Below are 25,429 nucleotides of genomic sequence, written 5' to 3'. Positions count from 1 at the left end.
GGAAAACCTCGCAGTTGCACTATGAAACAATTGTTAGGAGGGGGTGGAAAGTAAACTGGAAGAGAGAATATGAAAGGTCATAAAAGGAACGAAAGGGGTTGCAGCTAGGGGCCGAAGGCACATGCAAAGAACCTTAAGTAATGCCTACAATGCGCCGCATGAGGTGCACTGACGGCACTACCGCCGTACGGGGGATAATCACTTTCTAATAAATTCGTTCCCTTCCTTTCTTACTGGTTACGATTTATAAAGCAACTTGAAGTTAAACTCAGTTTCTTTCGGATCGTAAGCATGGCACCCACAAAGAAAAATCCTATCGAGACCTACATTCCCGTCATTTTATATCTAGTCAACACCTCAGCAGGGCATCGATTTTTTCAGATTTCTATATAATTCGACATTTTTAGCAGTATGGTACACAAATCTATTACACATTTGCACAAATATCTAACAGATATTTATATAAATTTCGTATGTAAAACTTTTCTTCCTTTCTTTCAGGTTACTAGATCTGAGCGACATCCACGGGCTTCTTGAAGCAGACACGGTCGTAGCCGTTGGAAACCTGGACTTATCTCAGTTTGTCGAGAGGCCCTTGGTTCTCAAGTCTTTGACCACGTTCAGGGTTGTGTGCGGCACTCTCCGGCCGACTGCACCTACTACTACCTATGTGGCAAAGTTTATAACTTCCGTTGCCGGTAGTATGGTATTCCGGCAGGTACGGTCTGAGAGGCTTAAAAAGAATTTTTAAAAAAGGCCTTTGATGAATATAAGGAATACAGCAAAGAGGCCCACTTCTCTAAGGTTCTTCCAGAGAAATTAATCGTTTTCTTATTACCTCTCGTTACTTCAAAAACTAAATACCTTCCTCACACAGCCAGTGACTAGCCTTGTTCTATCCTAATTGAGTTTAGCTTGACTGCAACTCATGCGGATATAGCGCAAACCTCTGAATATGTTGTATTAAAATTTTTACTCTGTAAGTCTATATAACTGCAAATAAAAAATTATCCCAAAATAACATCAGCTGCATCTATATTTGGGTAAACTACGTTGAAAAATGTTATACTTTTCGATTTTTTGTAATAAACTGACTGTTAAAATCTCCTTGAAAATATAATCCACCTCATAATTTGTCAGGTGGAAGTCAACACTGGTTCAGTGACAGGCGTGAGATCTACTCTTGTATCCGTCAAGAAAAATCTCAAGTCACCTTCTGAAGTTACGTGGACCCTCTTCAGCAGGTAAGGTCGTGATAATGAAGGAAATCCGAAGGAAACAAAGAGGATTTCTTGTGTCAAGAAAACGTTTCTCTTTTCCGCTTACATGTAGGTTCTTGGAAGAGCTACTACTTACTCATAACCTTTGTTTTCATTTCCTTAATAATCAATATTCGTAAGTATTTTTACGAATATCATCTCCCTCAGAGGAGTCGTGGGGTGGGGGGCGCACCACCTGAGGTGGGCCTTGGTAAGTGCGTTGTAGACTTCACTGTCCTCTGGTTAAACTATCTCATATTGACAATAACGACGATCGTCTTTAATGGCCATGTTTGTAGTGATAACGGTAATTAAGAATGGACATTTTAAAAATTATTCAGTGATAATGCATTATTTTACACGGATTACTAAACAATAACGACAAGTAAGAGTATATCTATTAATACAGAATCTTGAGAAAAAGAAAAAATTTCGATGAGAGGTTTGTTATAGTATACCACTCTAAAAACTCCATTTTCTATACTGCGACCAAATTTCACTCTAAAGCACGCACCTATAGCTTCTATGGTTAACTATATCATCTTGACCCTGCTCACGGTACATTTAAGCACGCTTTTTCTATAATGTTTCATATTTATAATTTTTTTTATCATTCACATTACATTTTTATCACATCTATTATATAACTATATGCAGTTCCAATCCTTATTAATGATTCTTTACTCTTTACTTTTGTTAACATCTATGACATTCTATTTTGCAAAAAAAAAAAAAACTTTCTAATCGAACTCATGATCTCTCGGCTTGTTCTAAGGAAATATATACTGATTTTCAGCAATAAAATTTAATGACGCTGAAGCGCTCTTGACTAAATTATTGAGTCAATGATAGGCGTGTATCGTTATCTATTTTATAACAGTAAAATTTATCACTTTCTAAATTTGATGCCTGCTTCCCCTTGCTTCATATTCATGTCTTTTATAGACCATGAGATGAACGAGTGGACGAAAGAGGTGAAGATGCTACATACATACATACATGCATATATATATATATATATATATATATATATATATATATATATATATATATATATATATATATATACTGTATATATGTGTGTGTGTGTGTGTGTGTGTGTGTGTGTGTGTGTGTGTGTGTGTGTATACCTTTCACGGAGGTACATTATCAAAACTAAGTCCTTTGAAATTATTAAAAATTCATGATGCAACACCCAGTTGGTAAGCTCTTCCTGAAACATCATAATTCACTGACTGAAATTGTTGCTTGTAATTTCTCAAGAAAGAATAACGATGCATACATAATTCACAGGAAGTACGAAACGGAAGACATCTCGTTAGGTCACATGAAGAACAGCTGCAAGAATCTCGGGCGCTTCCCGGGATCTGTGGTGCACGAAGGACTCTCTCCAAGTCCTCTAGGATCCTCAATGGAAGATGGAAAGCACTACCAGATAGAGAAGCTGCCACATTTGCACAAGGTTGGTGTCTCGAAACATTATCATTGTTTTCTCTCTCCATTATTATTATCAAATGCTAATTCACTAGAGATGAGAACTACAACAGTTCTTTGTCCATTAACTGATGCTATTCGGTTAATGTAAAGACACTAATTTGGATCTAAGAGTTAAATCTACCTTCCACTATCCAGTAAATATGATGATACTCTTTTGTATCTAAAGTTACATATGCCTTCCGCTATTCGCTTAATGCAATGTCAATCATTTGTATCAAAGAGTTAAATACCTTCCGCTATTCGCGTTAATACAACGAAAAAAATTTGTATCTTAAGAGCTAAATCTACATTCCCGATATTCATTTTGGAGTTCAGGATTCTTGCTTAACCAGATACCTGTAAAATCAGTATTATCCATACTTTTTCGGGTTCATGGCTCATGTGCAAGTTGCGTTTTTCTTTTCATTGATTATTCAAGGTGAACAATGAGAGATATTCAAGTCGCTAAAGATGGGGAGGGGGAAAAGAGGAGGAGGAGGTTATTGAGAGAGGCAGTATTTGCCAGCAACTTCGGATTAGGTTTCGAATTAAATGATTGTTATGAAACAGTTATGGCGACAAAACCGATATTTCAAGACAAACTTTATGCAACCTAATGACAGAATGGATAAAAAAGAACTATGAAAGGTGAGAGTCTATGGCCCAGAAGGTCCTTTGTTAGTAGCAATTAGAAGTTTTTAAAATAAACGTCACCTTATGTAATAACTAATATTTAGACGGAAATACTCGTGATTTGCTGTGAAAGTGACTCAGACAATTACTAATTATTTCTCAGGGGCTGTTCCATATTTTCAAGGATGGAATAATGAGGGAAATGGAAATGTACGGAAATGTACAGTAAGCATTAGTTTCTGAAAAATGAAATACACATTTTCCTGTATTGAACACAGTGAATTAAAGGAACAACAGTTTTCCTAATTACGCAAAGCCTCCGACATGTTAATTAAATTGGCGGTTAAAACTCAGGAAAAGGACCACTTAGTAACTTTGGGACTTTGGTTCAGTTTCATAAACTTTTTTTTTTTTAACTTTGCGTCACGATACCTAATTCGGCAAGGATTATTATGTGACAAATAAAAATGCTTGCAAGTGGTTAAGTGGCAAAGCTTTTTATGATATAAAAATAATGAGAATTATCGATAATTATACTGTATACATGCCACTGAGTAATGTATGATATAATTAATTGTATTAAGTTTCTGTCGCAACTGTTCATGCTAAAATCAAAATTCATAATCTTGAAACTAGCATTTTCCCTTTTCATCTTTCCTTTCATTGACCGACGATAAATAAGTTTTTCCACACGAGAGAAAACGATCAAGGGAAATTGTGTTTTGCACATAACTGATGGTAACGAAAGAGAAGTAAATATAGCAAGATTAAAATCATGAGGCAAATGGAATCCAGAAGATAGTGATCAATGATGGTATGGATAATGTAAAAACATACACTCAATATACGGAAGTATATTCATTAATTCCATGGGTAATCATTTTCTTCCACACCACTGCCAGAAACCAACTGATTTCTTTGCCTCTTATTTTATTATTAAAAACTTTTGTCTTGGAATGTATGGAGGGATTAATGGGTCACCTCCCTTATGTGATAACTCAGTGAAAAAATGAGGCGAAGGTAGGTCATAATTATTAAGAAATAAAAAAAATTACATACGCAGAATAAGTCCGCCAAAGCGAAAGGATGCACTATAAGGTTAAAAAAGTGCAGGAGGCCTTGGAACGAAAGGGCCTTGGCATCCAGGATACACGAACGTGTTCGAAGACAGACATGATTAACGGAAACTGTAGTAGGGTTCAATATGTTGGTGATGTCTTGTGCCAATATGTACAGCGTTGCTGGTGCTACGCATACTCTCTGCAAATAGTACTCATCTAGACTCAGTAAAAAATGTTGTGTGACAGTTATCGTTCTTAATTTACTAGAAATGTACCACCTTCAATATGCTGGCTTAATAGTGCTTGCACACACCCACACACACACACACATGTATATATATATAAATATACATGTGTACATGTACACGCACATAAGTATGACTTAATATAAAATTCACTGTACCTTGAGAATAGCTTAAACCCGGCTGGAATCCTGTACGGGCCAGATGCACTTATCAATTATAACTCTTTTCTTGTTTAAGTTATTCCCGAGGTATAGTAAATTCGATATTAAAAGATACTTGTGCGCATAATTGTATAACAGTGATATATGCATGTGTGTGTTTGTGTGTGTGTAATATACACCTTAAGCATATAAGTATTCATACAAATACTGATATATTTAAATTCATTCACAACAATGTACTCATAACGCAAGTACAGAATTTCCTACAAATCTCCATCACTTCCTTAATTACAAAATATATTCGTTCATGCGTAGGTTTTCCAACAATAAATATTGAATAAAGGTTGGTGTCCAGTGTAACGGAGACCCTTAATGTTTAATAGACGAGGCAAGAGAACGCTGCAGCCCACAGAGATCTGACATTCTCTCTCTCTCTCTCTTTCTCTCTCTCTCTCTCTCTGAGCAGAGAACAAGAAAAGAGTTCTATGCCCACTACAAAAATATCATCAAATTTTCAATTCCTTTCTCAGCGTCTGAGGTGGAACAACAATTACTTTCTCAGTATCTGAGGTGAAATAACAATGTCAATAAACTTGGTAGACTTTCCTTTTGAATAGATTATACGACACTCTCTCTCTCTCTCTCTCTCTCTCTTTACATCATCAACACTCACGAGCCGGTTTTTCATCTAAGATTAGCAGCAGTGAGATGCGGAAAACGGGTGAAGGTTTTTCCATGTTTCCTTTCTGACTGTTTTACGATCAAAATTCGAAGTGATGAGGTGCATCTTCTCCTTACAGTATCGATAAGTCTTACAGCAATCAAAGTAAGACGCAAGACGCATATTGTTCGGCTTGAAGTTACCGCCCTTGAGACTTGATGGATCTTAAAAGTCCCTCCCTGTCTGGCGATAAATAAAGGCTCTAATTATCATTCATTCCTCTGTCAGTCTTTCATTTTCTTTTCTCTATGACACACTGTTACTTTATTTAAGAGACTTTCTCTTAAAAAAAATTTTACTACCGGTTTTGTAGGTCTTATTCTAGGACGATTTCCATAATGCTTATTGCAAAACTTTAATAGTTTTTTTTTTTTAGCCTTCTTAAAGTTAATATGTTGCTTATTTAAAATTGTTACCTTTTCATGGAATAATGGAATCATTACATATAAATACAGCAATAAAATATATAGTAATATAACAGAAGGCTAATAATGAAGAGCAGAGAATCAAAATTTACAGTTTTTTACTTCACTCCTAAAGCTGACATTGCAATGAAAAATATATCACCTGTGATCATATGCTCCATGCAAAAGCAGTAAGCAATGATGATGTTATTATTATTTTTCAAGTAGCCACAATGCCTTTTAATAAATATATTTTTTCAGCATTCCTTTGAGCATAATTTCCCCATTCTTTCGCTCTTCAACGAGGTCATTCTCATTGTGTCATTCCTACAGATGGCGACTGAAGGAGCTGTCTATGTGGTTCTGTACTTAGGAGAAAAAATGGTCGCATGTTCTCGTTTACTGAGGGTACAGCCACGCAGAGCGTCAGCTCTCTTTGACAGCAGGGGTCCTACGGTAAGATGCCTTTAAGCACATGTTAATAATTATTTTTAATCATTAAAGATACGTGCTTAATCAGTGCACGAAGACATGCACTACAAAACTACAAAATTTGCTGGACAATTTCTAAGATGAGTTCCTTGGATTATATGTATGAAGTTCAAGCATCAGAGTCATCAAGGTACATGATTCCAAATCAATTTCGAACTGGATTTGGAATTTTCAGTGATTCATTTGAGAAAAATCGGATGCATGCCAAAAAATCACCCAATTACTCATATGACAGTATATGTCTACTTCAATTCATACCTAAAATCATTCCCTTGCTGCTAATAAATTACAGTATTTCGTATTAAGACTGAGCGAACATTTATATTATTTTTTTTTATGTCGCGTAACGATATATATTGCTTTCCGAATTATTTTAATAATTTATGCATAATTAAGTAAATAATTCATGCGTAATTATAAGTAAATAAATTTCTCCACAAGAAAGTCATTAATATCTTTCTGTGCCATATATTATGCGTAAAACTGTCGCAGTTTGGGAGTAAAATCTCAAGGGTTTACAAATACCTGCATTACTCGTGATAACCTTCGAGCATCGTTTAGCAAACGGGTAATGATCAGTCCATTTTCTAGCTATAAGATGTCCTTTGAACTATCTTCAATTCTCTACCATGAGATTAATGTGCTTACAAGATCAGAATTCTGTCTAAACAATAATAATTTTTAACCATACCTCTAAAATAATTATTACTGTTAGTCATACCCACAAGACATCAGCAATCATCAACGACATAAACAAGGAAATTTGCTTTTCTTAAGATAATGAAAAGGTCAATTGCGACATTCCTTGTATATTTACATCTAGCCAATTCTCTACAGTATATTTTCTCAAAACGAATATTAAAACTTTTTCACATTAATTAGTCAGTGTGCGCAAACAGTTTTTCCCATCTGTGTAGAATAGTGTACCCTCATCTTATTACGATCCATTTGGAACATTTATGGGTCAAATCTAATTTTTAACTTAAGGGCATCAATAGCAATAGCGGAAGGTGATTGGTAAAGGAAAGACCACAACTAGAGAAAACGAATCTTGAAAAGGAAACACAGATATTATGTTGATCGTAGTCTCAAGACAGAAATATAAAAACATCCCCATAAACATAATGAGTTTCCCATTTTATTTGTCCAGAAAGGTTTTTTTTTTTTTTTTTTTTGGGGGGGGGCGGTATTTGACGTTTTAAAGTATACACACTCACCTCGATGGCCGCACACATTCATAAATACCGCTGGTCCGTACTGGCAGCGAAAAGCAATGAAAGCTTGGGTCATGGTCAGTGCTTGGACGGGTGGTAAATTGGGATATTAGACGCCATCGACGACACACACGCTTCTGAAAATCAGTTGAGAAGGACGTGGGGCTATCGATTCCATCTCTATTACTCAAATTATATATATATATATATATATATATATATATATATATATATATATATATATATATATATATATATATATATAGAGAGAGAGAGAGAGAGAGAGAGAGAGAGAGAGAGAGAGAGAGAGAGAGAGAGAGAGAGAGAGAGAGAGAGAGAGAGAGAGAGAGAGAGAGAAAAGTACTTCTTTTAATCATCATTTATCACTGACTTAAAGGTACACGCAAGCTTCCCTGGGCACACTCTCCCTCACTGAGCATTCGTTTGTAGGAACATCTGCGCCCCTCATAATATAAAGGTTGCAGGATTCAGTGAATAACATTAAACATTAGAGAATAAAGAAAGTATTTAGTGAGGTGCTGAACTGAAAACTGTCCTTCCAAAATGAATACAAAAATAAGATCGTCTATGCAAGTCAAATGCCATCAGATTTTCTGTTTGTGATCAGTAATTTTTGTCTTTAGCCCACAAATTTTCCTTAAACCTTATGCAAGATCATATTACGGTATGTCGTCCTTTTAAACAAAACTATATCAATAATGATTAAATATATAAAAGTTTATGGTGCTTTTGTCACCACTACGAATTGCAAACTAACTATTAATATTCTATAAACTGAATTAACTGTAGTATTGAGCCATATGCGTTGTAAGATCATATATATCTAGTTCATCCTCTGAATTTCATGACAGCTTTTCGTTCCAAGTCCAACTTCAGTTCGAGGTGCAAAAGACAAAAATCCATTTTCCCTTTGTTCGGTTCAGTAAAACGGGAAACGTTAATGTCCCCTGAGCTTCTGCTCAACTTGAATTTTTTACCTCAATGCATTTCTTAATAGTCTGTGAATTATCTAAACGTTTCGCTATTCTGCTTTGGATTTCAGACTCCTGGGTCACACCTGAAGCACACAGGTGTAAATATTTTTTACAATAAATCTGTTTTCCAGAGAGAGCTAGCCTTCAGGTTCCCAGCAAGGATTTTGAGATGAGGTTGCTAGACCCAAGCCCTCTCCTAACAAGGCTGCAATTCACTTCGTTCCACTACTACCAGGAACCTTTTTCATAGTCCAAGCCCAAAGAGATATGATGAGCTAAAGTTAAATTTCCGATACTTTCTATCTGCATAGCTCTGTGGAGTGTCTCGGAAATTTAAATTAAAAAAAAAAAAAAAGATGAGATTCTTTTGCAGCTTTCTCACCAAACTTATTTGCTCGTCATCTTTTTCTTTTCTCTCGCCGGTCACTTCTGCAGGACGGGGGTGTCCTGGGCGAAGTGGAGCTTTATCAGGTGTCACCTTTCGACCCCGTCAAGTTGTCTATCAACCTCACGGTCCCTGGGGCAGACGCAGCGGCCTTCGGTATCGACAGCTTTGCAAGTGTCGACAGGTAGAGAGAGAGAGAGAGAGAGAGAGAGAGAGAGAGAGAGAGAGAGAGAGAGAGAGAGAGATTGTGTACCACTAAGTTAAGATCTGGGACGCTAATTTTCCTTAATCTAAATTTTATTCTTTCACGAGCGAAATGTTTTGATGAGTAAAATTTTATAACTGTTGTTCCACCTTTGCCCAGTGTATACACACGCACACACACACACACACACACACACACACACATATATATATATATATATATATATATATATATATATATATATATATATATATATATATATACACATATATATATATAAAATATATAAATATATATATATGCATATATATATATATATATATATATATATATATATACACTATATATATATATATATATATATATATATATATATATATATAAAGATTGAATCCTCTGAAAGGTCACTTTAACCTTAAAAATTTACAACAGTGTCACTAGATAAATATTTGAAAAGAATGTTGCTTTCAGCTTTAGTGAATAAAAATATTTGAAAAGAATGTTGCTTTCAGGTTTAGTGAATAAAAGTAACAACAAAAAGGTACTCTTCTATATAATATTCAGGCTGCAACATGAAAATCTTGTCAGTCGAGATGGCTACCTTGAAAAACAATATTTTTCTAGTCGGCAGTATCTATTATTACTAACATGCATGTTAGGAACTGGGCAAATTGTGATATGTCTGACTTTATAGTATATGAACTATGAATGTTTGGAATACGAATTTTTTTCATACGTTTAAATAAACTTTATAACATGTCCTCTCTTTTCTGCTAAAACGAATAAGAAAATAAAACGCGATTTTCCCTCTCTCCTTCCTCCAGCGAGTCGTGCAGTGGTTTATCAAGACGATTCTACGAACCATGGCCTGTCGATTTAGACCTGACACCTGCACCACAAGAAGGAACGAAGGACCTGTACCCTGCCGGGGATCTCAGCGGCAAATTTGGGACGCTGGTGGATGTGGAAAGTGCGGCAGCCACCCTTACCGACCCATGTTAACATTATTTGGGGATTACAGCGTCATTGGTATGTTCGTAAGCCACCGTGACAGCAATGACGATACGTCAAACACACAAACACAAATAATATTTATAGTAATATACGAATGGGCTACACCCTTCTCCCTTCCGCAGATTTTACGAAAGTCTTTTATATCTTTAATGAATGATGCTGCAGTCTTCCTAAAAATTTTCTGCTAGATATAGTTTGTACATGCAACAAAGTTGTTAGTTATATCAGCAATCGTCTAGTTGCGATCACTTTAACATTCTTAACTGAGAAAGTGTTAATCTTTACGGCTTAACACAGACGACAGCTTAAATTCATTCCGTAAGGGTATCCACGCCTAACTGTCTTCCGACTAATTCTTATAAACTAGAGTTATGAAGTAAATACTCGAGACAGCCTTGAGTCAGCATGGATCCTTCCCCTAAGAGTGGATAAGGTGTTAAAGGGAGTCGGGGCTCTAGCGTGAATTTCCAGACACTTCAAAAACAAAGAGAGATGAAGATAGGAGCAATGAACAAAGCCTAAAAATATCTGGAATAAGACTAAGAATCCCCGGTAACCTCCCAGAAGTCAACATTTCCAGGAAAAGGGCAAGTACTTCTTTTTTCAGCTTGAAAGTTTTATAACGGTTCACCAAACTGCGAACCCTGTCAGGTATAAAGTTAGAAGTTTTCACCCTCCTCTCAACATGATATGTCTTTACATTTTTTTTATACCATTGAAAAAGACTAAACATTTTCTCGTATCAACAAAACCGTCCTTGCACTTTAAAATTCTGTCTCAACCTGGAATAAAAAGCTAAAGTTTATGTTCATTGAGCAATTAATGCCTACGTTTTGAATTCTTTATAGAGCAGAAATTAATTTTTGTTTACAGCATAAACAAAATATAGCTGCTTTTTCTACAAAATAAGGCATAAGGGTCTACACGGTGTAGGTTATTCACAATTAAATTTCCCTGTAACATGAAACAAAATTCGAAGCGTAAAATATAATTCTCAGACAATTTCGAGATACACGCCTCCTCCTCAGTGTACGCAACATCGAGTTCTAAATTACATAAAGGATTCATTTGCAAAAGAACCTATACATAGAGCAAAGACTAACTTTGAGGTGATTTTACCAGTGTAATAGAAATAGCAATTGCTGGTTCAGTTACGTTCTTGCTCTGTTCTCGTACTTTTCTTAAGCGATCTTCTTTTTTATGTAATTTACGAGAGCGACTTGAATATCAGGATTCCAATTAATGTCTGCCCATTTCGACAACAACGTAACTTAACCTAATTTAATTTAAACTATCATTACACAGCGGCTGGAATATTGGGGGCGGAACTGATCTGGGGACGACGTAACATGCTCCCGGATATTACGGGTAAAAGAAAAAAGAAAAAGAACATGTATACACACATTCGTGTAACAATTCCTCGTGCTTTCCACAAACACCTTTAAAAAATGCTCTGACGAGACCTTCCTTACCTTGCAAGGGCGTGGAGTGGGCGTCTACGACAGCAGGTGGCGGGTAATGGGCTGCGCGGATTTAGTCAGCGAAAGCCCCCAGGTTACGGCCCTGGCAGTTTTCTCAGGAGAAGACCCCCGCGATATCTCGGGCATCATGCATCTCTCCCAATCCATAGACTCCATCTTCTCTGAAACGCAGGTGTATTTGCATCTATATCGAACTGGTAAGTAAATGACAGAGGTGATATGCGGTTCAGGGTTCACGTGCTCAGGCAGTAAATACAACGCGGGTGAGAGTATGCCTGTGTTCGTGGGAGAGCTTTACAACTGTGTATAATATATATATATATATATATATATATATATATATATATATATATATATATATATATATATATATATATATATATATATATATATATATATATATATATATATCATCACAATATATATATCTCTCTGACAATGTTCGTATAACAAGACAAAAGAACATTGATTATTAGCATGAATATATATACCTACGTATGCATATGAATTTTGTGTTAAGGTATGATTAAACTATTATCGGCTTAGAATCTCTCGCTTAAATTTTAAAGAAACCTTATGAACAATTCAACAACTACAATTCGACAAGAAATAAAAGAAAGACTATTTTCCCTAATATTGAAAGAGACAGGGTTCAGATGTAACAAAACAATTAAATACTTATGCCCGGTTCTCTTCCTTTGTTATCCAAATGGATTCTCAGGAAAAAGCGAAAACAAAAATGACACTTAGTTAAATAATTCAATTTTTAAATTCCTTACTAATAAAATAAGCAAGCTAATGAGAGGTCAAGGGTTGCCTTATGTTTTTTTATATATAAATTTAAATTCAAAGGCTAAAAATAAATATACTTTCATATTACCAAATCGAAAAGTAAAACTGTAAAAAGTTTCAGCGTGAAAGAAAATAACAAATCATAAATTCTTCAGGTTTCCAGATGAAGATAAAAAAAATTCTTTCCATGACATAACACAACCTTGACCTCGCTGCTGATCCCCTGTCTCTGCCTCTCTTTTTTCAGATGGAGAGGACACGAAAGGTCACAAATTCCACGTGCATGCTCGAGAGGTTGACAGGTCAGGGCAGTGTGCTACAGCGGGAGGGCATTTCAACCCTTTCTCCATATTCCTACAAGACAAGTAAGCATCAGATTTGATACTTTACGGCTGTTTTGGAAAGTTGCATCAAAATAGGTGGGGTGGGGGGCGCAAAGTAGAAGTAATCTGAAAACTTACTATATGCATATGCATTTAAAAATGATTTTCAGACAAGATTGTTAACCTGCAAAGTCAAGATATAAAAGAGCATACAGCGTAGTTCTTATGATAATAAATACCTAGGAAAACAGTAACTCTAGCAGTAATGATTAAAACAAACACATACATTATATATATATATATATATATATATATATATATATATATATATATATATATATATATATATATATCATACTACCTTCAACTTCAACACATTTAATGGAGGATGAACTCTCTGCGCACCAGAAATTCCACATTTACCACTTCCCATATACCAATACAGCAGACTCGTAAGCAGCACATCATCCCCTCCCCTCTTCATGCACATAATGTGTCATTCACACTCCTTGCTTATATATATATATATATATATATATATATATATATATATATATATATATATATATATATATATATATATAATTTATATATATATATATATATATATATATATGTAAATATATGTATATATATGTATGTATGTGTATATGTATGTCTGTGTTGGGAGGAGGGTAGAAAAAGACAAGAGACAGTACTGAGTGACAGTAGAATGGAAGTGTTTAGAGCCAATTTTCAGAATGCTTGAAGTGACTGTTAAGGACTAAATGCGGGCCATTTCAAGGCAGAAAGATTGCAGGACACCAAGAGACTAAGAGATTACATGCGAGATGCTGTTGTACTATCCAGGGTGAAGGTGTCAGTGAGTGGCTCACTAGGATGTGTAAGGTTCTGTGGAATGGGTAAGAGGAATGTCAAATGTATATGGGTAAAGTTCTGTAAGAATGACGGGGCATGACATCACTTAATAGAGAAGGTATTTGGTAGGAATTTGATTGAGAAATTAAGAAGTATTTCTTTAAGGACAGCAGGAGTTTAGACCGGGAAGAAGGTACACGAGTGTGCATGCAAGACAGAGCTGACTGGTAGTGGATGCTCGATGTGCTTTTAATGAGTTATCTTTGTTGAGATGCTAATTCAAAAGTTTCCTGCAGACTGAGTCCATCTACGAATAAGCAACTGCACTATGAATGTGCCACTAACCATTGTCTAGTCGTTTTCGTGTTGAAAGTAACTACAAAGGCTATGAGAATTCTTCTAAACTTTTTTTAAACCCACCACTGAAGACATGACACAACGCATTTTGTTTTATTTCGTTGTATCCAACACCATGAGCATTAAATTTAAAAAAGCAGGCATAGAAAGCGTTCAGATTTACATATTTTTTCTTAACAATGTGAGCAGCGTTATTTTACAGTATTTTAAAACCAGCAAAAAATTATTACGTTAGGTAAAGCGAAGTCAAGTGGTAATAATTCAAGAGACAAAACATTTGAGTGATGCTTGAAATCACTGATTCGTGGAGAAACGAAAAATATTTTTTCATAACAGCAATTCACGCTGTACATTTGGTTGTTCAGGCAATAGACAGATAAATTCTGTACTACTTCTAATGGCAAAATATAAAATACATTAGATCATATATATATATATATATATATATATATATATATATATATATATATATATATATATATATATATATATATATATATATTATAGCAACTGATAGAATATAACTGATAGAAAACGTAAACCAATAATACCATAAAAATTATATTCACTCTACTGATCTATCCAGAACTTCAACATACACAACTTTGCAAGAATGCTCACAGTGCCACTAAGAGATTTCTTTCCTATTTTATCCGTCGAATTGAAAATACCTGACACAAAATGGTGTGGCAGGTGTTCCAAGTCTGCTGATAAAAAAATGAGCCGTGAACAGGCAAGTAGGGACGTACTTCATGTTTATATAGTATAAAGCTAATTAGGTCAAAAGGAATAAAAAAAAATAGAATAACAGAACTTGTCAGTTTGTGAGATATTTGAAAGAGAATCAAACAAAAATCAAGAGATTAAGTATAAGTTATGGAAGAGGGGTTCTGGGCAATGGAAGAAATGTTGAAAAAATTCAAGATTCCAGTAAATGTTGCGTGAGCGAGTGTCGAGTACGCGTCAAAAAGTTGTGTTTCATATGCACAGTAGACGCTCATCTTTTACACATTTGGGAGAAAAGCGGATTAAACTAATCGGAACTGAGTGCGTAATAATGAACCTATAAAAATCATAGGCTAGTCTGAACGGAATCGAGGAGATTTGATAGATGACTGGCAGAAGCGTAGCGACAGATCTATAAAAATCTTTGTTAATCTAAACGTAATTGAAGATGACAGAGGTAAACATAAGTAATGCACTGTATGGTATATTTCATCGTAAAGACAAGGTTTGAAAAAAAGGACCTTATTCTGGAAATGTGAAATTCAGCCTACAAAAAAATAAAGAGCGGTATATAAAATGGGAAGCAAAATTCTTTTAAAGGTATCGTATATCCATAAATATAAACCTTGTTCTTTTGATTATCTTCATAATTAATGTACCACGTAAATAAGGGAACGATTAAATCAAACTTCTTTTTGATGGCCAATTGTAATTTGTTTTTCCTTAACACTGAAAATGTACGCACATTATTCACAGAATATAAATCAAAATAGAGCTCAAATAATGTGGTAATTAATTCGTATAACTGTTCTCTACTCATATAATTGTGTATCCCTTACCCCACCAACCCCGACCCCACAATGCTATATTTTTTTATTTTTCTATTTCATCAAAGGCTTTTTTCAGGTTCATGTAAGCCACGTACAACTTTTTCATTTTATTTTCAAAGTTAACACATTAACTACAAGTCCTCGCATCTTACCCTACTGCGGCCGACCCCACTAAAATAAATCTAAAAAAATTAACAAAATAAAAAAAAGTGAAAATTCTTTTTTTTATGGAATAATCAGGTATCATTTTCAAGTATCGGATCCAACTGATGCAGAAACACTGGATCTTCTCACGAGCTGTATGTATTAAAGTTAATCTATTCCTCCTGGCCAACTTTTAATTCTTAAAGTCAAGTCTACTTCAGCATGTGTAACAGTACTTTATCATTTTCCTTTTTCGTGAAATAGCTGTCATTTACGGGTGTAAATCTCATCCTCAACTATCATATTGTAAAGTAAATAAGTTTCTGGTGGAAGAAACACAAATAGCACAAAGAATATAATGCTTAAAATCAAAATTAGCCTTTACAAATGTAATGACACTCCCTAGTGAAAACTTTCAGAAATACAGACAGCACAACATATATATAGCAATATAACTGAAGCAGCTTTAAATATATCTTTTTGAGTCTCAGAACCTACCCTCCTTTCCAAGCGCTGACATTTATAGAAATATCGAGACCTTACACTACGAAATACAGCACAAAAAAAGAATGTCGGAATGATTTTTTCCTGGCATGACTAACTCGCCTCGTCTGTTACAATGTGAATTACCTGTCACTAGAAATTCAGTCATTTCAACTTTTTTTTTATCATGATAAAGGTTATTTAATTGGAGTTATTTAAGTACGGCAGCTGATCGAGACTACGGTCTACCCCAAAGCCAAATCAAAAGTCCTTCAAAAGAAGGCATCGTGCTTACCCCATACAAAAATGGGAAAAAAGCACGTTAAAAGAAGAAGAAGAAGAAGAAGAAGAAGAAGAAGAAGAAGAAGACGAAGAAGAAGATTTAAGTACGGAAAATAAGGCATAATTTCCTTTCATTAAATGAACAAACAAAATGAAAATATGTTCTAAAAATGTAATGCATCTTTGAAGGCAGTACCAATAAAACGTGTGATTTTGTCTCTCTCTCTCTCTCTCTCTCTCTCTCTCTCTCTCTCTCTCTCTCTCTCTCTCTCTCTCTCCTATATCTCTCTCTATATATATATATATATATATATATATATATATATATATATATATATATATATATATATATATATGTGTGTGTGTGTGTGTGTGTGTGTGTGTGTGTGTGTGTATAAATTATATATACTCATCTCTTGGAGGTTTATTTACTTTCTTAGTCTCTAAACTACACAGCTTTGAACCACAAACAATGGTAGTTTTCAAGGAAATAAAAACTACAGTATTTATGAGTTTCTTACTTGTGTTTTAGGCAGAAGTTCAATGCGAGATTACCCAAAGAAGCTCATGAAGTAGGCGACCTTTCTAACAAATGGGGAGCAGTTACAATACCTGGACCACTAACTTCGTGAGTATTCCACTTCTCTTTCAGTCAATCTTCACTTATACGTTAAGAAACTAGCGAGCAAAACAGCAGTGAAATAATAATCACCAAGAATGCTGAATTAAAAATTAAATTATCAATAGGCACGAAAGTTTTACAACTAGCATCAGAAAGAGGGTATAAACTCATTTAAGTAACGCATGTAGTCATTAGAATTAGCATATGAAATTATTAAGCAACAGATAAAAGATTCACGGCGGCGATATCAAGATTCAGGGTAATGAATAAATGAATAATGATAATAATAATTAGGACATGAATTCAGGAAAACAAAGGTAAATAAATAAACGTGACCCAAAAAACAACTAAAACATAAATTAAAAGCAACAAATCAAAGAAGAATCATGATGAATGCTGCACCAAAAAAGAAAATGGTTTTCTAAATAAAGGAAACCAATTGAAAACGACCCAGGAAATAAAGACAACCAGTGAAATAATTACGCTAAACCTATGAAAAAGTTGAAACGTGTGATCTATCAAAATTACAGATAGCCCATGCCAATATTGAAGGTAACCCCGTGAAATATATTCTGAAAAGCCTTTGTTTGAAAGATATAAAATGCCGGGAAAAAGAATGTTAACGGACTATTACGCAATGAAGTTCTAGCGACCTCTCCCTTCTACAGTTCTGTTACTCACACAGTCAGCTATTCTTTGAAGTCGAATATTTTTTTCGGAGTGACTGTCCTTTGTAAACAGGCAAAAATGTAAAATCATTTGTGACTTCACAGATTCTAGTTTACAGAGCACTTGGCATACAAAAAGAGAATTAGTGAGTCATAAAATCTGCAATGGAAAAAATTAAGGCCGATATGAGTTTTAATCACTTCCGCAGGGACAGGCTCGCTGAATTGGTCGTAGTTTATGCTTTACTTCAGGAATCACACATTGTGAGGATTTTATGTATTCTCTTCTACCGTAGATTTCCATCTAAGTCAACACATACTTTTTACCTCACCATTTAAAGTAAATGATAATTTAAAAAAATGGAAAAGCTTCTATTTACTACCAAGTAATTCCAATTAAATTCCTACTGCAAACCAGAAATAAGCTATAATTCAACGGGATATTCTCTCTCTCTCTCTCTCTCTCTCTGGTTGTGAATAGCTAAGATACATTTAGTCTATTTACCGATAATAATTGGAATTTCATCTTTCGTTCCACTTTCAGGAGGACCGACCTTTCTGCAGGAAGATACTTTTGGACGGATGCATCCTTACCGCTACTCGGGGAAGGGTCTGTGCTCAACAAGGCTGTTGTGATTCACGCTCCTGACGGAGGCGCCGAAAGGGTTGCCTGCGCAAACATTATCGTGAAGGATTTCGGGCGATAAATCATTATTATCCCATCCACTTTCTCATGCTTAATTCATTTAATGACGAAAAGTTAAGAACTGAGGTAAAATCAATTCAATCCATGAGGATGGGGAAATTGGAAATACTTGGTAACTGATAGGGCGCTAGCTGAGGTCCTGATGGACACTGTTTTCTTTATGACACTTTAAATGTTTTAAGTTTGCTTTAAGAGTTGAAGGCTGTTTAAATGCTTAACACTTGGACGGTAAAAATGCTTGAAGATTACATTAAAGAGTTTAAGACTGTGTAAATGCTGAAGACTGTTTAGATATTTTAAGACGTTGAACGCTTAAAACTGTTCGAATATTTTAAGGGTATTTAAATACTGAAGACTTGGGAGTGTTTTTTTGCTTAATACTGAAATCATTTGTGACTGTTTAAATGCTTTAAAACTCTTTACACCGGATCCCGTAAGTGAAAAACCTATTTAAGGTTAGATAAAGGAGATTATCTTCATAAAAGTTTTGATCATGGTTAGTTCAAAACAACTTGAGTGCCATCGAGTTACGAACACAAGGATAAGAGACAAATATAAATGGCATAGTCTGCTGCAAGATTGATAAACAAAGCTGGATAAAAAGCATCATACATGATATATGTGCATTTCAAGTGAAAAAATTACGGCAGTTCTGAATACCTTCGAAATGTAAAAACTTATAAATAAAATAAAGCCAGTACAGTGAACTCCATAGCTTTTACACAATATAAACATATGTTTCGTGACAGTGTTGTTAGCTGCTTAATAGTGTTCAATGTCTCTTGAAATTCAAAGGTGATTAACGCATCTCAAGGTTTTACACTGACGTGCATTTAGTAAGCAGATATACTAACTATACAGCTACCTAATACTCTCGTGCCAATACTATAAATATAAGGTTATGGTAATATATTGTGATACGGCCCATAATGACATGGAATATGCATCTGCTCTTCAATTTGCCAAGATTCTATCGCTCTTACTCCCTTTTGACTCAGCAGATTAATTGCTATCATTTGCTTTAAAATAATAACAATAATAATAATAATAATAATAATAATAATAATAATAATAATAATGTATGCACTCAATGAAAACAGCAAAAAGAAGAGTGTTGGGAAATATACAGCTACCAATTTATAGCTTTAGACTTTTAGATATTTTATTTATTGCTAAAATTATTTTAACCGTACTGTATATATCTTATTTTTGTAGCAAAAATACATGTCTTAAAATAAAAGAATACTTTTCTTTTCACCGCACAGCATGCCGTAATAAAATAACGCCAATAAAATACACACAGACATGACGATACCATATGTAAATCACGAAAGAAAATACACTAATTTCACTTATTTCTACTATATGAGCAAACCAAATGCGGTAACGTCTCATAATCACTTCAGGCTTACATTTTGCCTATTTCCTATCTCCGTTTGTTATTTGTTTCATTCTTTTCTTCACCATATATGAACTTCACAAGTATATTCGCCGTAGTCGAAACTGATTACGCTCATCAGGGAATTTCTGCCCAAAAATTGTCGACAGCCATGGCGAAGGGTTTATGACAACCACCATATTTAGGGGACAAGTCGGATACTTGATCATTACGTTATATAAAACGACGTAACATGGCATCTTAAGATGACCAAACAGCCAAACACTCAGTACAACGACTTCCACCAACAGAGAAAAATATTACCGCAGATGAATCAATTACATGAGACTAAGAGAAATATACGGAAGTTGCAGCGGTGTCAAATATGCATAGAGTTTACTGGGCTTCATTTGAGATTTGAATACACACTAAATCTTATGATTATCGTCAATGACATTAACAATAAATAATTGCAATCTTTTTCGAAGAACGCGCCGTAACGTGAGGAAAGTATCCTGTCGAAGATGTAAATTTGAATATAGATGTGTATATCAAGATTAAGATTTTGTTTTTATTCTAAGCCGAAGACGCATTTTGCCAACAATTAAAAGCGTTTACTGATACTCTTGAACATTTTTATCTGAACAGATTTGCATTTTTTCTTTTGGCCAAATTTCACTAATAATGATACGAAATTGGGAGAAGAAATGAAACAAAAACTATAATCCAAAAGGATTATTAGAACCAATGAAGACATTTTTTCTGTGACGCAGACTAAATGCCAGTACACTTCCGACGTCCTTAATACTGCCAGTTATCCTTTCAGACAATATGCTTCCTTTATAATCAAATGGAACTGCACTCTACATTCTCCCGCTTTATTTATAAGGTTAATCCCAACTCTTTCTCTTATTTTGACTCCGTAATAATATATTCATGGGGTCGGTAATCCCATGAGCTAGTTAATGCATATATGTCCTCAATATCCATTTTGCATAAATCTCTTTAATCCACTATTTTATGACCCACTGAATAGGCTACGTACAGTCTAGATATTTTCATTCTCTCCACGGAAAATATTATATAAGTTATTGCCAAATTTATTCCGAGGGTCCTTATCATCCTTATCATAATCATTATCATAAAAATAATTATTCAATTATTATCATTATTTGTAGCAGCAGTAGCAAGAACTGCGCCAACAGTAACCCTAGAAACGGTACTAGTAGTATTAGTAGCAGAAGCAATGCACATATAAGGATAAAGGACAGCCTACTCAGTTCGTTGTTTCATGGACGTTATAACTTTACGCGACAGTTAAGATTTGTTCACGTAATATTATCACAAATTAAAATGGTGAAAGACCTACAATAAGATTAACCGCCCCCCCACCCCCCGCCAAAAAATAAAACTATTACCAGTCTTTCATTAACACAAAAATCACGCGAAGATTTCAGGAACATCGGGAAGTAAATAACAGCTATAAAAAATGAACAAAAAGGCTCCAATGCCGAATTTTCGAAGCGTTTCACACGGTCCATAAATGAAAACCTTTCAAGGGTAAAACGTCGACAAATCATCACACACATCACAAAAAAGTTGAATACAAGTCAATGACTTACTGGTAGTCTTAACCAGTGCTTCATGCGATTATCCAACATTTACCAATGCTTCGTTCTCCACTTTTGGCCGTTGACTTGTTTTCAACTTGTCATTGACATGTATGCGATAAGCTGCTGACGTGTTTAAGACATGTTTTCTTGTAGTATGATGATCCCAGGGCAATCCTCCCACCTTGGGATTATGTTTCCTTTGTAAGAGAAGGTGGTTTGCATTTTCGTGGGAATCAATACTGAGTTAGGAAGTCTAGAGATTTGAAGAATGTTCACCATGATTTCGGTCGTTCTTTAAATTCTTACGGTATGCAAATTATATCGTTTAGATATTAGAACAACATGTCATCAAGTACGCACAAAAAGATCTGCAAGTAAATTGTAGGAAGTTGATAATGAATAATGAAAATATTCAAGTAAATCTGCGTGCAGCGATAATATATGCACGCCTAAATACTTTTTTTATATTCATACTCCAACAGAAATGGGTATACAATATGCCAATGTTTATTTCGAATATTTCGTTTTTTCACTGAAATCCTGTGGGTTTTTTATAACCAGACGATCACAAAATGCAGTTTGTTAACTACATAAAAGCAAATTCCTCTTCTCTATATCACATCCAAAACAGGTCATAAATATGAAAAACATGTTCACCCTCATTACCTAAGAGCACATGTAATATGCAAACAAAAACATGGAAGAAAAAACTTCTAACCCTTCAGGCTCATTATATGAGGAAATTCCTACGCTGAATTTTTTACGTTAAATTTAAATGAATAAAAATGCTTAAGAAAAAGTCCCTAGACTTGTAAATTTCAACAAATTAAAATTCAACGGATTTTTTTTTCTTGTAGGAGAGAGAGAGAGAGAGAGAGAGAGAGAGAGTGGTATCGCGTTATGCTAAGTTTCCCATGATTACCTGATGAGGAAACCGACGCTGCTATTTTTAAGAGAACCTGGTTGGGACGTCTGGTTCTACAAGAGACAGGTTATTAGACCTAACCCTGGGGTCAGACTGGAATTAACATATCAGCCGTCTTATCATTAGCGTTTTGGCTTTTGTCTTTTGCGAACAAAAAACACTACCATCGGGGCAGAGAGAGAGAGAGAGAGAGAGAGAGAGAGAGAGAGAGAGAGAGAGAGAGAATGTCAATATTTGCTTTCTTCTTGGAGTACAACACGTTTAATTTGTCCGTGGCTAACCTTGACACTTAATAATTAGATGAAAAATTGTTTTTCTAAGTGAGAATAACTGAAATATGAAAGAGGATCCACTCCGAAAGTCCCGGCTCAAGAGACGTTACGTACCGTCAGGAAGCGAAGGCTAGGGTGCTTTTATTCTGCGGAGAATATTCAGGGGTCAGTGGTGAGAAGGCTGGAAGCGCAGGACACCAGTCTCTCTAAAGGAGAAGTTTGTTACCCATAGGCTATATTAACTACACAAAAAAAAATATCGATACACATTGTCATAAACGCACAACACACACATACATACAAACACACATACATATATATACATATATATACATACAAACAAACATACAGACATACATACACACATGTATATATATATATATATATATATATATATATATATATATATATATATATATATATATATATATATATATATATATATATATATATAAATATAATAAAAGTTGCCCATAACAACGCGCAAGAGGTTCATTTTACAGCGTTATATTTCGGTAACTACTATTTCTTTCAACGGACACGTAATGGATTTTGAAGTACAGATCAGTAATATTTACACAGCTGAAGGAATGTTCGAGAAATCGGCCACTACGTCACTCCTGTTGAAAACTTCTTCATGATCCTGTTTACCACTGGCTGGAAGCAGATTTTAACAATCAGATGTGAATCCCATGTTCCTTTTGAGAGATACATCGAATTTCTTCGATTACCAGTGCTGATTCTACCATCTGGCCTTTGCACCGACAATTTCTGCTATAAATTATGCGTGACATACCCCAATTTTTTTCGATGATTCTAATTCTTATTGGAACATGTCATGTATACTTTATAGCAGCAATCGGTGCAAAAGCCAGATGTTACTGTAGAATCAGCACTGATCACACAAAGAAATGCGACGAACTTCTCAAAAGGCGCCTGGGATTCAGATCTGGTTGACAAAATCTTCCTCCAGCTAGCGGTAAACAGGATTATGAAGAAGCTTTCAACACGAGTGACGTAATGGCCGACTTCTGGAACATTCCTTCAGCTTAATAAATACCACTGATCTGTGCCGCTTGATCCATTACTCGTCCGTTGAGGGAATAAGTAGTTTAAAAAAAACAGCATTGTATAATCTAACCCTTTTCATGCTTTATGGCCAACCTTTATTAGATGGAATTCTGCTATAACAGTAAATATTATATATGCATATATATGAATATATATTCATATATATCATAAAAGCTTAGTGCTTGTTTTGTATATACAGTATATATATATATATATATATATATATATATATATATATATATATATATATATATATATATATATTTATATATATATATATATATATACATATATACACACACACACACACCACACACAATAATAATAATACACACACACACACACACACACACATATATATATATATATATATATATATATATATATATATATATATATATATATATAATACAAATCAATTCAGAAATATGCACTAATGCTTGGTACTGGCTTAATTAGCATTGGGCCGTTTAGCTTATGGAAAAGTATCAAACTCAAACACGAGACGATGAAGTCAGGAGAGATTTCGGCTGAATTTCGTTCATGAATAATAACCTACTCCTGATTTGCCAGATTACGCAGTAAGCAAACATCACAAAAAAATATATATATTTAATAAATTACCATCGTAGAACGGAACGTGTGAATTTTTAATATAACAGTTGCTATACCTCGTACAGAAGGAGAATAAATAATTTAAAAATTAAACGCGTTAACAACAACAACAGTACGTGACCTCGGATTATTCGGAGAGTAGTCCCCACTGTTGTCTACCAGTCGTAGTAATTATTTGAAATAATAATTAAAATAAGTAATAATTATCTGAATTAGATGAAAGCCTAAGATAAGCGGGACGCTTGGTTTTAGGGTACTGATGGTTTTATCCAGCTAACACGGAATGATGACCTGCTGCATTGTTGGTTTCTTATAAAAAAAATAAATATATAAATAAGATCTCTGAAATTCTACGAGAATTGCACGACACATTTCGCCAAATAAGCATCACCATAAAAAAGTTTTTTAAGTATACCTTAGTTTAATCAGACCACTGAGCTGATTAACAGCTCTCCTAGGGCTGGCCCGAAGGATTAGACTTATTTTACGTGGCTAAGAACCAACTGGTTACCTGGCAACGGGACCTACAGCTTATTGTGGAATCCGAACCACATTATATCGAGAAATGAATTTCTATCCCCAGAAATAAATTCCTCTAATTCTTCATTGGCCGGCCGAAGACTCGAACTAGCGCCTAGCAGAGTGCTAGCCGAGAACTCTACCGAATCTTCCAACGAGACTACATTATTGCTAGAAGTTGGAAAAAATGTAATGAACTCTGAAATAACACATGCGAAAATTCCAAAATCAAACAATTTAAAACCTTTAATAATTTACTCCCCTTGGCTAACGCGAATTATTTATTGCAGACCTTTCAGAACTTTTCTCCCAGTCTTTGTGAAAAACTTGTTGGGTGGTGAACCACAAGTTTTCTTGGCAAATTTGTAAAGGTATGAATAATTAGATGTCGGGTTCTTACTGAAATTTTACACCGTTTGCCAGGTGTTCTGGATTGCTAATCAAGAATGATTGCAGGGATGCAATATACTATAATATGGTTACAAAGAATGTAACTTTA

General features: G+C 34.7%; 1 protein-coding gene across 1 annotated transcript in view; it reads left to right on the top strand.

Moving 5' to 3' along the window:
- Nucleotides 1-19,722, top strand: part of LOC136834177 (uncharacterized) — a 41,330-nt gene extending 21,608 nt beyond the window's left edge. Inside the window, 11 exon segments of the mRNA XM_067096444.1 lie at nucleotides 502-718; nucleotides 1,141-1,244; nucleotides 2,553-2,721; nucleotides 6,294-6,416; nucleotides 9,097-9,230; nucleotides 10,076-10,245; nucleotides 10,248-10,280; nucleotides 11,746-11,943; nucleotides 12,786-12,903; nucleotides 17,074-17,169; nucleotides 18,376-19,722. Coding sequence (XP_066952545.1) covers nucleotides 502-718; nucleotides 1,141-1,244; nucleotides 2,553-2,721; nucleotides 6,294-6,416; nucleotides 9,097-9,230; nucleotides 10,076-10,245; nucleotides 10,248-10,280; nucleotides 11,746-11,943; nucleotides 12,786-12,903; nucleotides 17,074-17,169; nucleotides 18,376-18,538 — 1,525 coding nt within the window. The 3' untranslated portion in view covers nucleotides 18,539-19,722.
- The last annotated feature ends 5,707 nt before the right edge of the window (nucleotides 19,723-25,429 follow it).

Source organism: Macrobrachium rosenbergii, chromosome 53 (genome assembly GCF_040412425.1).
Source record: "Macrobrachium rosenbergii isolate ZJJX-2024 chromosome 53, ASM4041242v1, whole genome shotgun sequence".
NCBI lineage: Eukaryota > Metazoa > Arthropoda > Malacostraca > Decapoda > Palaemonidae > Macrobrachium > Macrobrachium rosenbergii.
Note: the sequence above shows the minus strand (reverse complement) of the source record. Positions and strands in the feature narration are given on the sequence as shown.